The sequence below is a fragment of the Pan troglodytes genome, chromosome 3 (genome assembly GCF_028858775.2).
Source record: "Pan troglodytes isolate AG18354 chromosome 3, NHGRI_mPanTro3-v2.0_pri, whole genome shotgun sequence".
Classification (NCBI taxonomy): domain Eukaryota; kingdom Metazoa; phylum Chordata; class Mammalia; order Primates; family Hominidae; genus Pan; species Pan troglodytes.
Window position 1 is genome coordinate 101,369,403 of NC_072401.2, and position 17,156 is coordinate 101,386,558.

General features: G+C 35.3%; 1 protein-coding gene across 5 annotated transcripts in view; it reads right to left on the reverse strand.

Moving 5' to 3' along the window:
• DNAJB14 (DnaJ heat shock protein family (Hsp40) member B14) overlaps positions 1 to 17,156 on the reverse strand; it is a 47,265-nt gene that overhangs the window by 12,478 nt on the left and 17,631 nt on the right. For 2 of the 5 annotated variants that reach the window (XR_010156654.1, XR_010156655.1), the window contains exons 3-4: positions 12,782 to 12,837; positions 11,062 to 11,207 (exon numbers count right to left, since the gene is read on the reverse strand). Coding sequence is in view for 3 of the 5 variants with exons in the window: in XM_526640.7 (XP_526640.2) it covers positions 11,062 to 11,207 (146 nt within the window). In the remaining 2 variants the exon portion in view is untranslated. Of the gene's footprint in view, positions 1 to 11,061; positions 11,208 to 11,706; positions 11,901 to 12,781; positions 12,838 to 17,156 lie in introns of those variants that run through there. The other 3 variants (XM_526640.7, XM_009448068.5, XM_063809708.1) reach the window with 2 other exon arrangements.

Genomic DNA, 17,156 nt, shown 5'->3' on the forward strand with positions numbered 1-17,156 from the left:
TTTACATTCATGATCTATTTTGAGTTCATTTTGTGTATAAGGGATGATACTTTTCGTCAGGGTTAATTTTTTGGCCTATGGGTGTCCAATTGCCTCAAAACCAACTGTTGAAAACGCTATCTTTCCTCCATCGAACTGCTTTTGCATCTTTGTCAAAAAACAGTTGGCTATATTGGTATCAGTCTATTTCTGGGTTTCCTATCTCGTTCTATTGATCTATGTATATATCTCTCTGCCATTACCACGCAGTTTTGTTTACTGTTTATCTATACAGTAAATCCTGAAATCAGGAACACTGATTACTCCAACTACATTCTTTTAACAGAAATAAATGTTTTTAAATATTCAGGTTCTTTCTTCCCCTCATATGAATTTTAGAATAAAACTTGTTTCTATCTACAAAACAAATCCTGCTAGGATTTTGACAGGAATTGTGTTAAATCTGTGTATCAATCTGTGATGACTTGACTTTTTTTTTTTTTTAAGACAGAGTTTTGCTCTTGTTGTCCTGGCTGGAGCGCAATGGCGCGATCTCGGCTCATTGCAACCTCCACCTCCCAGGTTCAAGTGATTCTCCTACCTCAGCCTCCTGAGTAGCTGGGATTACAGGCATGCGCCACCATGCCTCGCTAATGTTGTACTTTTAGTAGAGATGGGGTTTCTCCATGTTGGTCAGGCTGGTCTAAAACTCCCGATCTCAGGTGATCTGCCCACCTCGGCCTCCCAAAGTGCTGGGATTACAGGTGTGAGTCACCGTGCCCAGCCGACTTGACATCTTTACTATGTTGAATCTTCCCATCCATGAACATGATATTTCAGTCCATGTATTTAGCTATTTTCTGATTTCTTTAATCAATATTGTATAGCTTTCAGTATATAAATGTGATAAAAGTTTTATTAAACTTACACCTAAGTATTTTTTTGTATGTATGATTGTAAATGCTAATGTATTATTAATTTTAGTGTCTAAATGTTCATTGCTAGTAAATAGAAATGCAATTAATTTTTTGTAGATTTATATTGTGTCCTGCAATCTTATGGGATTTGCTTTGTAGTCATAGTTTTTTCTGTAGATTCCTTGGATTTCTACATAGATAATCATGTCATTTGCACATAACAACAGTCTTAGCTCTTCTGTTCCAGTCTGTATGCCTTTTATTTCCTTTTTCTCTCTTTAACGCAGTGATTACTACTTCCTGCACTTTGTTGAATATGAGTGGTAAAGAGATATTCTTGCTTTATTCTTGATCATAGGGGAAAAGCAGTCTTTCACCATTTAATGTTAGCTTACAGGAGTTCTGTAGTTGCTCTTTATCAAGTTGAGGCAGGTCCCTTCTATTGCTATTTTTCTGACAGTTTTTATCATGAATGGGTGGTGAAATGTATCAAATGCTTTTATTCCACTGATTAATATAATCGTGGGATTTTTTTTCTTTAATTAATGTGGTGGATTACACTTATTGATCTTCAAATAGTGAATTGACTTTGCTACCTTGAAATAAACTTCTACTGTTTGGGGTATATAATTCTTTTTATATACTGCAAAATTCTGATATTTTGTTAAGGACATTTGGGTTTATCCCACAAAGTATACTGGTCTGTAGTTTTTTTTTTTTTTTTTTTTTCTGTAATGTCTTTGGTTTTGATATAAGCAAGGTAAAACATTTCTTAACATTAACTGGAAAATGTCTCTTCCTCTTCTATTTTCTGGAAGAGATTATGTAGAATTAGTTTTAATTCTTCCTTAAAAAGTTTGGTAGACTTCTTCAATAAGAGCATCTGAGCCTGGATATTTCTTTTTTGGGAATTTCATAATTACAACTTTAATTCACTGAACAGTTCTGTCTTAGTCCATTTTGTGTTGCTATAGAGAAATACCTGAGACTAGCTTATGGTTCTATAGGCTGAAAAGTTTGTGGGCATAGCCTTGGCTTCTGGTGAGGGCTTTTGTGCTGCATAACATGGTGGAGAAAATCAAAGGGGAAGCAGACAGGTGCAAAGAGGGGAAAACCTGAGGGGTGTCCTGGCTTTATAACAACCCACTCACTCGAGAAATAATCAATTCCTTCAAGAACTAATCTAGCCTCAAGAGAGCAAGAACTTACTACTGTGAGAACAGCAGCAAGACATTCATGAGGGATCTGCCCCCATAACACAAACACTTCCCACTAGGCTACACCTCCCAACACTGCCACATTGAGGATCAAATTTCAATATACTGAACCAACCCAAATGTCCAACAATGATAGACTGCATTAAGAAAATGTGGCACATATACACCATGGAATACTATGCAGCCATAAAAATGATGAGTTCATGTCCTTTCTAGGGACATGGATGAGGCTGGAAACCATCATTCTCAGCAAACTATCGCAAGGACAAAAAACCAAACACCGCATGTTCTTACTCATAGGTGGGAATTGAACAATGAGAACACTTGGACGCAGGAAGGGGAACATCACACACTGGGGCCTGTTGTGGGGTGGGGGGAGTGGCGAGGGATAGCATTAGGAGAAATACCTAATGTAAATGACGAGTTAACGGATGCAGCACACCAACATGGCACATGTATACATATGTAACAAACCTGCACGTTGTGCACATGTACCCTAGAACTTAAAGTATAATAAAAATATATATATAAAATAAAAAATAAAAATTAAAATTAAAAAATTTCAATATACCCAAACCACAGCAATTTCTACAGGGCTATTCACGTTATCTATGTCAGACTGAGTTGTGATGATTTGTATTTTTCAACTAACTGGCCCATCTCATCTAACTTGTAAACTTATGTATATGGAATTGTTCATAGTATTCTCTTATTATCCGTTTGATGTCTGCAGTGATATCCTTGTCTCTGACACCATTTCTGACAATGGTCATTTCTGTCTTCTTTTTTTGGTCAGTCTTTCAATTTTATTGATTTTTTTCAGAGAACCAGCTCTGTTTCATTGATATTCACTATTGTTACTCTTTTCAATTGTACTGATTTCTACTCTTATAATTTCTTTTGCTTGCTTTGAGTTTATTTTGCTATTCTTTTTCTAGATTTGTAAGGTAGAAGCATAGATAACTGATTTGAGGCTGTTCTTCTTTTCTAACATATGCATTTCATGTTACAAGTTTCCTCTCAGCATTCCTTTAGCTGGTCTTCTCAAATTTTAATTGTTGTATTTTCATTTTTAGTTAGTTCACTGTGAGCTCCGCCTCCCAGGTTCATGCCATTCTCCTGCCTCAGCCTCCCGAGTAGCTGGGACCACAGGCGCCCGCCACCACGCCCGGCTACTTTTTTGTATTTTTAGTAGAGACGGGTTTCACCGTGTTAGCCAGGATGGTCTCAAATTCCTGACCTTGTGATCCACCCGCCTCGGCCTCCCAAAGTGCTGGGATCACAGGCGTGAGCCACTGTGCCTGGCCAAGTTAGATCAATATGTTTTTTCAAATTTGTTTTGATATTTCCTGTTTGACCCATGGATACTTAGAAATATGTTGTTCAGTTTCCAAGGACTGGACGTTTCCCTATTACCTTTGTGTAACTGATTTCCACTTTGATTCCACTGTGGTTAGTGAACATACTTGTATGATTTCCATATTTTAAATTAGTGGAGGTTTATCTTATGAATCAGGATATGGTCTATCTTCCTGTGTGTTCTGTGGGCACTTGAAAAGAATTTGTAGTCTGCTGTTGTTGAGCGGTATGTTGTATAAATGTTAATTAGATCTTGTTGAGTGATGGTGGTGTTTAGTTCTTCTATATTCTTGTTGATTTTCTGTCTAATTGTTCTATCAATTATTGAGAGAGAGGTGTCAGAGTCTCCAACTATAATTGTGACTTTGTCTACTTCTTCCTCCAGTTCTATTAGTTTTTGCTTTACATATTTTGCAGCTGTCTTTTGGTGCATATACATTTATGTCTTAAAGGACTGACCCTTTTATCATGTATGTGTTCATAATGTACTTCTCTGGTAATTTTTTTACTCTAAAGCCTACTTGCTCTAATATTAATATAGCAACTCCTGTTTTCTTTTGATTAATATTTACATGATATATTTTTTCAATCTTATTTTTATTCTGGATATAGTGTTATCGAATAATTTTCTTGTAGACAACATACAGCAAAATCATGTTTTGTTTTTGAAACAAGGTCTCGCTCTGTTACCCCTGCTGGAGTGCAGTGGCACAATCACAGGTCACTGCAGCCTCAACCCCCCAGGCTCAAGTGATTCTCCCACCTCAGCCTCCCAAGTAGCTGGGATAACAGACACGTGCTACCACATCCAGCTAATTTTTTAATTTTTTATAGAGATGGGGGTCTCACTGTTGGCTAGGTTGATCTTGAACCCATGGGCTCAAGTGATCCTCCCACCTTCGCCTCCCAAAGTGCTAGGAATATATAGGCATGAGCCACTTCACCTAGTGAAAACATGCTTTTAAAATGCATTATGCCAAAAGACTTTTAATTGGCATAGACAGGTCACTTACATGTAATGTAATTACTGATAAGTTAGGGTTTAAGCCTGCCATTTTATTTTTTATTTTCTGTTCTTTCATTCCTGTTTTCTTTTTCCTGACATCCTGTGAGTTAGTTTCTTGAACATTTTTTAGAATTCCATTTTGACTTATCAACAGTGTGTTCTGAGTATATATCTTTGTATAACTTTTTAGCGGTTGCTCTAGGTATTATATATACATTATATATACATAATTTATATGTATTATATATACATAATATATACATAATTTATAACCCTCTAGTGTCATCATTTTGTTAGTCTGAATTAAGTACAGAATCCTTACCTCCCTTTACTTCCCTTTATCTTCCTCCATTTAAAACATAATTGCCAGCCGGGCGTGGTGGCTCAAGCCTGTAATCCCAGCACTTTGGGAGGCTGAGGCGGATGGATCATGCAATTGAGAGATAGAGATCATCCTGGCCAACATGGTGAAACCCTGTCTCTACTAAAAATACAAAAAAATTAGCTGGGTGTGGTGGCACGTGCCTGTAATCCCAGCTACTCGGGAGGCTGAGGCAGGAAAATCGCTTGAACCTGGGAGGCGGAAGTTGCAGTGAGCAGAGATTGCACCACTGCACTCCAGCCTGGGTGACAGAGAGACCACGTCTCAAACAAACAAACAAACAAAAAATTGCCTTATATATTTTCTTTACATACATCTAAAACCTTATCAGACAATGTTATAATTTTTGCTTCAAATATCAAACATAATTTAGAAACTTGAGAAGCAAAAGTATATTGTATTTAACCATATTTTTGCTTACCATGTGTCTTAGTCCATTCAGATTACTATAACAAAATATCATAAACTGCATAGTTTATAACCAAATCTATTTCTCACAGCTACAGAGGCTAAGGCTTAGATCAAGACACTGGCAGACTCAGTGTCTGGTGAGGGCCTGCTTTCTGGTTCACAAACGGTTCCTTCCAGCTGTGTCTTCACAAGGTAGAATCCGACCTCCCAAAGGCCTCACCTCCTAATACCATCACATTTGTGACTAGGTTTCAACATATGAACTTTGGGGCACCACAAATAATACCAGAGTACCATGTTCTTTCTCTCCTCTTTATATTTCAAGATTCTTTCCTTTATTGTGTCCTTTTGTTTAAAGAACTTCCTTTAGCTATTCTCTTAGGTTGTATTTGCTCTTGACAAATTTTCCCATTTTTCCTTCATCTGAAAAATGTCTTGATTTCCCCTTCATTCCTGAAAGATATTTTTGCTGAGTATAGGATTCTAGGTTGACAGTCGTTTTCCTTCAGCACTTGAAAAATGTGCCACTTCTTTCTGGCCTCTGTGGTTTCTGATGTGAAATTTGCTGTCATTTAAATTGCTTTTCCCCCTATAGGTAAGGCGTCATTTCTCTTTTGCTGTTTTCAAGCCTTTGTCTTTAGTTTTCAAAAGTTTGACAACGATGTGTCTTGGTGTGGCTTTCTTTGGGTTTATCAGTTTGGGGTTCATTCAACTGGAATCTATAGGCTTCTATCTTTTGCCAAATTTGGGAAGTTTTCAACCTTTAATTTTCTGAGTACCTTTTCAGCTCTGCCCTCTTTCTCCCTTTCTTCTAGGACACCAATCACCTAAATATTAGATCTTTTGCTATAGTCCCACCTGTCTCTGAGGCTATGTCCTTTTTCATCTTAGCTTATTTTCTATGTTCAAATTGGAAAACATCTATTTTTCTATTTTCTAGCTCACCAATTATTTCCTCTATCTGTCCATTCTGCTGTTTATTCTAGTCATTGATAGTTTTTGTTTATTTTTGAGTTGTAAAATTTCTATTTTGTTCTTTATACTTTTAATAGCTTTGCTCAGACTTTCTATTGCTTTGCAGAGATTCTTTTAAGCTTATTTGTAGTTGCTCATTGAAACATTTATATGACGACTCATTGAAACATTTATATAATCATAAACATTTATAGAGTTAGAGATATTCCTGGTTCTTAGACTGACAAGTAATTTTCAACTGAAACTTCGTAATTTGGGTATTATCTTATGAGAGTCTGGATCTTATTTACGTATTTTGTTTTTATTGTATTCCTCTGACTCCACTTTGGCAGAGAAGGGGGAATACCATCTCATTGTTCCTAAGTGGGAGTGGAAGTCCAGGGTTTTTCCCTTGGCCTCTGAAGACACTCAAGGGGAGGGGTCCCATTGGATAGATACGTAAGTTCCCTTATGGGAACATCAGGCCTCCACTTACGTCTCCCTGGCTAGGAGGAGAAGAGATACTTCATTACTGTTCTCCATTTAACTTCCCTGATACCACAAGGAAATGACTTTGCTACCTGTGGGTGGTGACTGAAGTCCTGACTGTGCATTAGGCTACCTATGATACTACCCCAGCAGGGAGAATGAGCACCCTTTTATTGCCAGGTGGAGGTGAAAGTCCACATGATCTCCACTGACATCATGAGGGAAGCCTTTCTTACTACCCAGCATAAATGAAAGTCTAAGCTATCTAGTTAACCTTCTCTGTTACCATCCCAGCAGGGAGCTTAGAGCATCTCATTACAGCATAGAGAGGGTGGTAGCATCTCATTACAGCACAGAGGGGGTGGTAGTATAGGCTCTCTACTCAGACTTTGCTAGTGTGGGTCAGGGTGGGGCCACAATTTTTCCTGTGGTGTTTGCAGTAGAGTGGCTACTGTTTTTCTGTCTTTCTAGGCTATCCCTTTCCTGATCATTTGGCTAGATAAGGCAGGCTTTTCTTGGGGCTTTTCTGTCTATATGTATTGGTGTTTTGGGGTTGCCTACTCCTCCAGCACCCAATCTGGGATATATATGGGGTAAAAAAATACCTAGGCCAGGCATGGTGGCTCACACTGGTAATCCCAGCACTTTGGGAGGCTGAGGTAGGTGGATCATGAGGTCAGGAGTTCAAGACCAGCCTGGCCAAGATGGTGAAACCCCATCCCTACTAAAAATACAAAATAATTAACTGGGATTGGTGGCAGGCGCCTGTAATCCCAGCTACTTGGAAGGCTGAGGCAGAGAATTGCTTGAACCCGAGAGGCAGAGGTTGCGGTGAGCCGAGACTGCGCCACTGCATTCCAGCCTGGGTGACAGAGCAAGACTCCATCTTAAAAAACAAACAAACAAACAAACAAACAAAAACCTAAGCAACTAACTAATATGTTGTTCTTTGAATCCTGAGGTCCCTACCTAGTTGGTCTGCCTTTTTTCTCTCCATCTTTCAGAGTCTTCCTATGTTTGTTTTCTTTATTTTATATATTAATGTTTGGGGTTTTCAGTTGTACTCATTGGGAGAAATGGGGAAAAGTATATCTGTCCTATCTTCCTGAAAGTGGAAGTCCTCATGGAATTTTAGATCACCCACCTCATTTTCGCTGCCAAGGTTTTGCCAACCCCTCTCTTCTCTAACCATAGAAATCATGCTAACTCTTGAGAAAACTCTTAATTTTAACCTTAATTCTAACTATTATGAAGGCTTTCCCAATTACTCTGCTCACAATGAGTCTTCATCTTTCTAACTTTTCTTTGGACTTCTGTAGTCTGTTTTGGTATTTAAATATAGTTGGTCTTCTGTGAGATCCTGGGTAAATCTGAGTCTCAATTTTTTTATTTTTGAAATAAGAATGACACTGGTCTCTTAACTATTTGATGAGATTTTAAAATAAGCATTAAATTTAAAAATGGGAATGAAAAACTATGTTTGTTAAATGTGAGGCATTACTATATCGCAAAAGTTCTGTGTAAGGTTTATTTCCCCCTTATGAATTATAAGTTATTTGGGGAAGAGGATATCTCAGATTCTCTCACTGTATTTCTCTACAAGAACTAGCCCAAATGGCAGAATTAAACTCTTTGTTCTTAGAGATATACTCTAGATGTTCATATTGAACTACCAGAACTAATACAAGCAACAACTCCCATTCCACTACTACTTGTCAAGCAAACACATAAACAACTAATCCATGCCCCATTATTACATTCATGTGTATGTCAATAGACACAGGTATTATTCAAATAGTCTCTGAAATACTTGGGAATCTTTGAAGATAATGTAGATGGGTATGTTTTGAAGACATCTACATCAGAAAAAAGGAAAGGGACTTATTTCATTAAAATATTTTTTTAAAATATGTTTACATGTATTTTGCAAGTCACTTTACATGTAAATAAAATATTCCCCTCTTGGGAAACATATAATCCTAACTGGAAGGACAAAATAGCTATATGAACATATGAGTTCATTTAGTCCATTCTCCTTGAGAGCAATCTTTTTTATTTTTAAAGCTTTACAAAACACACAAATGAAACATCTCTTCATTTAATTACTAATTACCTCTTCTTTTTCTATTCTTGAAGGAAATGAAAGCAAGTAGTTTCCATTTTCTGTAAAAAGTGTTTTAGTAATTACAGAGCAATCAATCCATACTTTAGCTTTTATAAAAAAGACAATAGTATTGTCTTTGCTCAGAGATAAATGGCTTAGTATTCCAAAAACAGACTGATTGGTTAAAAATAAAATAAGATGATACAGAAGATAATGAGAAGATCCTGTGTGCTAAATGAATGAAACCTGCCATTTCTGTGTGATGATGCCATCTGTAATATTTTCTAATTAACTACTGTTACTCACCAAGCGTGTGTGGATTACAACTTGAGTTTTCTATGCAGTTTCCACTCAGTGAAAAATGGGCTCATCAGCCAATTCCCTATTCTGATCCTCTTTGGGACTAATAAACTGGCATTCTGATTTACAGGTAATCTCTTTGTGTATTGAACAATGTATCCTCTCCTCGATATAAATCACTTCCCGGCATGTTGGTAAGTATTAAGTTTCTAGTTTTGCAAAGCAGAGCACTAAACTCTGAAATGTACCACATGAAAGTGTAACCAGTTTTGTAAAACCCCACTGAGTGTCTAGCGGGCTTCCTTAGGTGACATCTATGTTGCTAACCTATTCAAAATGCAACACAGGCTGCAGAAATATGTTACATACATTTAGTGTTATTCAAAGATGCTAACATGACTTCAATATAGAAGTGGAAGAAATAGTTTAATGTTCTTAGCATTAATAAAGAATTAACATTGAAATCACTTAGCAGATCACAAACATACAAATAACCCACTGCCAAAATATTTTAAACATTTTTAAAACTCAAAAAATTTTAAATTAAATTTGTGGAACTCATAAATCTAAACTCACTTTTAGCTTTTGGGGGAATATATGATAATAAATTAGCTATTTAAAGATTTCAGTTACTTTTTCTGGTAACTCTGTGACTGCATACATTAGGCTCAAGCTATAAAACAAATTAAACAAATATTTATTGTATTTGACAATTCCATCAGAAATTTCCCAACTTTCTGTACTATTGAATTATAAATTAACCTAAGTGCTATTATCTGTGTTTTTTTAAAATGAAAGCTTTATCTTTGTTTAATAAAGGTGTGTATTTGGAAGAAATAAAATAATGGCACTATTTTCTGGACACATTCTTCAGGTAATGAACTGACGGAAATGTAATTTGCAAGTTAGTGTTTTCGAGTAAAGCTTTTCCTGTACTTTCAACATGCCACTTTTACTTTAAGGAAACAAACTGAGACAGCTCTCGCTGTCACAGTGGTATTTTACTTTCACCAGCACCACTTTGGCAGTGGCTTTTATTGGAATATATTATTAATTCCCAAATGTATTTTCCTTGGCAACTTCCTTCAAGAAATAAAACTGTTTTGGAAACAATCTTAACGGTATTTTCATGAAGGACCAATTGCTTCTTCTACCTTTTTGGAAGATGTTTAAAATGAGTATCTACTTCCAGTTATTCTAAGACCCCACCATTGTACTGTAAACATTATACACTGGGTTTATGAATGCCAAATTCACAAGAATGAACAATCACAAATTTAGGCATTTAACTATGAATTAGAAATTAATTATTACAAATAAATTGTATTTAACAAAATATAAAACTACAAAATCACTTCTCTGACATTTATTAAATTGGCAAAAAATTTAAAGAATATTGGGATGGAAAATAAAAAAATAAATAGTAGGCAAGAGGAAAGATATTAATTTTTAAAAAGAAAAAAATAACATTAGCTAAAACTACATATATAAAATGAAAAAACTGGGCAAAGTTTAATAGAAATAAAAGAACACTGGGGAGCTATTTCTTAAATATCCAAATTCCACACAGTCTCTTGTACCTTAAAAACTCAAAAAAACTATATTTTGCTTTTAGTTCACTTAGAACCAGATGACAATACGCTAGAAGCTCATGCATAATCATCACCCTATTTGTTCCTGGTAAACAAGAAAGCATGCATATGTGCCTAGAAAAGTTACTTGAGACTGTATCAGAACTGGAATGTTGCTTTTGTGAAGCCAAACTGCATTTGTTTGCCTTCGGGTATAACCAGTTAATACTGAAGTTTTAAAGGATTTTCCAGACTCTTGCTTGTGCTGGTCTCTAAATGCACCAGTCCAAAAGCAGAATTTAATATTCTGAAATGCCGTAAAGTGAATTCTAAAGACAGCTTAGTAAAATTGCTTTAAAAGGTTTACTTTACTTTTAAAAGCATCTGTTGCTCCAGGTGCATGGTTTTTGTCTGGATGAAACTTCAAAGCAAGCTTTCTATAAGCTTTTTTCAAATCTTCATCACCAGCATCTTTCGTAACTCCAAGTACTTCATAGTAATTTTTACATTTGTTTATGCTGTGAACAAGAGAGTGTGTTATAATGTAAATTTCAAGGAAGACGGTCATGTAATATCTCTAATTTTTAATTTATTAGAATACTATAAAGAACTATCTGTGGACTCTTTCTCAAAATCTAATGAAGGCTTATCCCTTTAAGGATTAGTCTGCTTCATTCTCTTTTTCGACCACAGACCATTCCTCCAACCTCTTCCCGAATCTAAGAAGAGTAAACCATGAAAATGTCCTTAGTGTAATGTATCACAACTACAGAGAAGTAAAGCAAAGCCCATAATAATTGTGGATGAAAGTCAGAGCATATATTGTAACTAAAATGAGACAATGAGAATAATTTTTTAGTACTTGTAAGTGGATAAAAAAATTCCAAAACTCCTCAAAAGTATGTCACAGCTAAGAATGAACATGCATTACATTCCAAAAATTTTGTTCTTGCATAATGTAGATCTAACCAACTATCAAAGCAACAGTTTAGTACACGCAAAACAACAGCAGTATTCTATGGTTTAAATGTCAATATTTATTTATTTTTGATATAGATGGGGTCTTGTTATGTTGGGGCTGAGGCTAGTCTTGAAATTCTGGCCTCAAATGATCCTCCCATCTCAGCCTTCCAAAGTGCTGGGATTATAGGCATAAACCACTGCACCCGGCCATCCCCGTTATGCCAAAGATAATTTATCTGTATCACTCTCTGAAAAAGATAACATCTCATGATAAAATATAACATGTGACGCAAAAAATGTTATCCCTGATTTTCATTGTGATAAGCACATTTCTAAAGATTATATACATACAGTTTGTACCTTAAAGATTTAAGAGATTTAAGCCTGAAATCTTTAAAGTATATTAGGATTAGAAAATAAATACTCTGAATGGAACAGAGAACATTACGTACATGTGGATGCCAACCTTCTTCCACAACCTAGTAATTTACTTTCACAAAAGCCACAGTACATTTTCAAAATTTTTGGAGAGTACTTTGCAACTTTAGATGTGTTCCATGTGCAGGTGGCTTGATGACAGAGTTAGTGACAGGCAAAATGATCTAGGGTATAAGTGGACACTGGCAGCAAAAGAACTGCAAAGACTGACTCAAAGTTTTCAAAGAAAAGAGACAAGATTTTTTTTTTTTTTTTTTTACTATTACACCTATTAGTTATCACAGTGCTTGGCACACAAAAGGGTCTCAGTAAATATTTTTGAAGTAAATGAGCCTTAGCTTTCTTTATATAATGAAGGCATCTATCATTTGTTATATGAACTTGGGGTAAAAAGGGAAAGTAATATAAAATTGTACAAATTTACAGAAATTAAAATTGGATTTTTCTACTTTAGATACTTAAAAACATTAACATACATCAATTTTATTCCAAAAACATGACATTTCCTTTATTTAGTCAATAATATTTATTGAATACTAACTATGCCCAGACAGTGTTCTAGGCATTTGACATATATCTGTAAACAAAAAAAGAGAATGATCCCACCTGTGTAGAGACTCATTCTCCTAGAAATGTTTAGAAGCTATGTAATAGAAAAAAAGGAAATGGGGGGCATTTATAAAATACCTACTGTGTGTTAGGTACAGGTCCACCATCCCATATCAATGTTCCAATATCCATAAAGCTCTGAAAAATCAAAGTTATTCTATAACTAATTTGACTGCATAAAAAACTGAATTCAACTGTAGATTTTGCCTCTAGGCAAAAATCTGACCGAAAAGATGTGAAGCTACTACAGAATCTTCATTTATCCCATTTAAGTGTGAATACCTGTATGTTTTGCTGTAGAAATGTTACTATTTGTTATGGACTGCTGCCCTAGACTCTAAGATGTATAATATAAAATACACTGTCATCCCTTGGTATCCACAGGGGATTAGTTCCAGGATCCTCCCTCCTTGAATACCAAAATCTACAGATGCTCAAATCCCTGATATAAAATGGTACAGTATTTACATACAACCTTTACACATCTTCCCATGTACTTTAAATAATCTCTAGGTTATAAATAGTACCTAAGACAATGTAAATGCTACGTAAATGGTTGTTACACTATATTGGTTGTTTAATTTGTATTATTTTTTATTGTTGTATTGTTATTTTTCACCAAATACTTTCAATTCAAAGTTGGTTAAATCCACAGATGCAGAACCCATAGATGTGGAGAGCCGACTATATTAGTATCTTTCTAAAATATGAAGAATTCTGAATTCCAAATTGCATTTGGTCACAAAGATTTCACATAAAGAATTGTAGAATTTTATTATACTGATTATTTTACACAAATTATCTCATTTACTCCTCATTTGGTAGATATTATTCCTATTTAACCAATAAGGAAACCAATCTTTGAATGGTTAAATAAATTGCCTAAATTCACATAACCAAGTAACAGATGAGAATGAGGACTTATTTCTTCAACAAAAATTTACTAACCATTTACTTTCTGTTAGGCACAATTTCAGATGCAACAGTGGTGAATAAAACAGTCAAAATCACATTAAATTTACAATTGGGAGAAGAACAAGCAATAAACAAATATATAAGTAAAATATAATGTACATCATATGGTGATAAATATCTGGAGAAAAATAAAGAAGCTAATAGAAACAGAGAAAGGAAGGGCAGGCCTTCTATTTCAAATAAGTAATAAAGGAAGGCCTCACAAGTTAAGAATTCAAATCTGTTTATCTGACTTGAAAATCTTGCTATCTCAGAACTGGAATACAGGAAAAAGGATACCCTTCAGACTTCAAAGTGACCTATCATCTTCCTATTTCTTTCTTACCATCAGTATTGAAGCTGACTCTCTTACCTCCTAGATCTTTGCAATTGTTTTTGGTGCTGAGCACACCTTCTCTGCCTCTCTTCTTGGTTAGCTAGTTTCTACAACTTCTCCGGACCCTGGCTTAGCTCTTCCTTTTCCTAAGAATCCAAATTCCTCAGGACTAGGTTTGCTGCCCCTCTTATATCCTCCCCACATCCTCTGAACTTAGCCTTATCCCAACAATTACCAAAGTGTACTACAGTTGCCTCTTTACTTGTCTGATAACACTTCTAGATCACAGATTCTTTGAAGGCAGGGATTATGTTTTGTTCACCACATATGTTGGATGGATGGACAAATGACTTTCAATTTGAGAGCAGAAATGGTGAGGATCTAAAAAGTCACGTTCAGATCAAATGTGATGAATGCTGTCATGAAAATGTAGTTAGTACTAAAAATCATTTGGAATAGAAGAGAAGCAGTTAATAGAAGTGAAACAGACTGTGAGACAAGGTGGAGAGGTACGAATATGGCAGACACTACCTGAATGCAAAAAATAAAAGGTAAATTAAACACTGAACAATCCTAAAGCCATTACTACTTGGTTTGAGTGTGTAGGATGTTTAATTATGTTCCAGATTAAGCCTCTAAATTGTCTTGTTTATAATTACTGAGCACAAAAGCCTGGTCAACTTAAAAAGACAGCTGGATACTGTAGACAAAGTAGGTGAAAATTTGCAGTGCTCTAGATAGGGTCATAAAGCTAAGAATTGCCACAGACAAACAAAAAAAAAAGGGGGGGCCAGACATGAAAAACAGTTATTTCACTAACTCTTAGCTGTATCCAGCTCCACCATATCTTCTCTGCACTAAATTTTTCATCATATATTAGAGAAGAAATTCTTGAGAAGCCAGAAGTTACAGTCATCATCACCAATGGACAGCCTGAAGACTATGTATTTGAAGTAATGCTCCAAATATACCCATTCACCTAAGTTTTCATACCTGAATGAGAAATTATCATTCATATAATTATTTTCATTCATACTGTTGTTCATCATGCTCCTTTTCATCAGCTACATGTGTTTGTCACACTTTTTACAATCTGCTGCTTTCTAAAAGAGTAAAACCTTCTCCTGCCTCACTGAAGAATTAAAAGAAATTAAAAAGGAGTAACCCATTACCTATCTTGGAAGGAAATAATGTACAACAAGGCCAAAAGGATCTGTGTGGAGCTCAACAATGGGAAAACTCTGCCTGGTCCAGACTTTATATCTTCTCTTATGTGCATGGAAGCATAGTTGGTGGGAGAGGAAGGTCATTTTTCGATTCTCTTTTTTTCATGTGTGCTATATAGCTAATTATTTAAATATACTCCAAATTTAACTAGTGTTTAAGGAAACATTTATTTATTCCTGAGAAAAAGAATTACTTATTTTATAAGTTTAGCGAAATGATTTCTTCTGAAAGAACGGAAGCTTAAATCAAATCTTAAATTCAAATCCCCATAATTAACAGTTGTACAGTGTTTCTAATTGATAAATACAATGATACTCCAGTTAATAATTTCACACTGATCTTGTAAAGTTTTAAAGTTTTTCAATGGTATGCTAAAAATTTCAAATAAGATCCATGACAACTTTGTCTCAATTATTTTTCAATACACTTCAACTCAAAAAAAACAAACCGCCAAGTTTAACAGAATATTAGTTTACAAAGTTACACACTTTCTCTTCAGTCTTACTGTAAGCTAGCTCTTACTTATGCAACGGATGCAGTATTATTGCAAGACTTCTCCCCATTGAGCCAAATTGTCACTGAGCAACTTGTTTGCATAATCGTGCTAACCAACAAGATAACATGGCTTTCTTCAGAAAAATCCCCTGTGTATAGGTAAAAGAAAAAACAAAAACATACATCATGTAAGTGTTTGCTGGTGATCTGTACCCTCACTAAAGCAACACTTATGAAGGCTAATATAAGAGAAAAGGTATACTCAGCTAAGAAACTCACATAAAGTACAGACTAAAGTATTTTGAAAACTTGGGGATTCTCTTAGAGACTGTTCCAATCATATTTAGTCCCCAAAAGAAAAAAAAATTACATTTAATTAAAAAGGTATAATGAGATTATTGACCAGAGGAACAATCTCTAATACAGGTATACTACTAAGCTATTTCTTCCACTCTTAAAGAATTCATGGTCCCAAATGTGGCTGGGCCTTAAAACTAAATCAGCAATACTTCATTCCCTTTGCTTTTCTCCTCTGCAAATATTCCATACTTTTACCACTCTCTTAAGCTTTCAACCTCATCTCTTTTCTTCTGACTCTCAGAAGACAGCCTCATCTCCAATTTGACAGAGAAAACAGAAAAATTCCTTCCACCTTTTATGTCTCCACCTGTATGTCTCTGTATGTCTCTGGCCACATACAGAGTGTATCTACACTCAGCATCATCTTTCATTCTTCCATTCTCAAGGTGTCTCCTTGCCTACAGCCAGTTCCTCTAGGCTTTGGAGAACCACACACACAACCACCCACATACACACAAAACCAACCCCACCCCACATATATATATAATCAATACCAGAACAAAGAGGCATCAATGCTCTTCCTTCCTTATTTCTACCACACCTTGGACTACTCTTCTTTTTCTTTCAAGGCTAGGGTAGAGGAAATGAAGAAACAGACTTTTTAAAATAACACCAGATTTAGGAGAGTCTTCTTTTTCAAAACTTTCAACCATAGTTTTTTGGTAAACTTTCAAATATATAGGTGATTCTGTATTCTTAAATATATATATATAAAATACATTTAACTTTCTTTGAATACTTCATTGAGAATATGTTCTCCCAACATAAATTAAATCCTATAAGCAAATACAATTTGTTTTAGGATGTGGTTTCCAGAGACGTGTTTCAAGCACACTGCTTACTAATAAAAGTTTTTTACGAAATAAATTCAAAAGTAAGTCTCTTACTTATTCACTTCTTTCACTTATTTAGCTACCTCTGACACAGTACTATAAGTATAAAAATGGTTAGCAGCATTATTTATATTCTCAAAGTGCTTCACTACCATTCATACTAATCAAATACTCTACCACGGCTTTACCACGATTAAGGAATCCTTTTTTGTTTGTTTGTTTGTTTGTTTGTTTGAGAAGGTGTCTTGCTC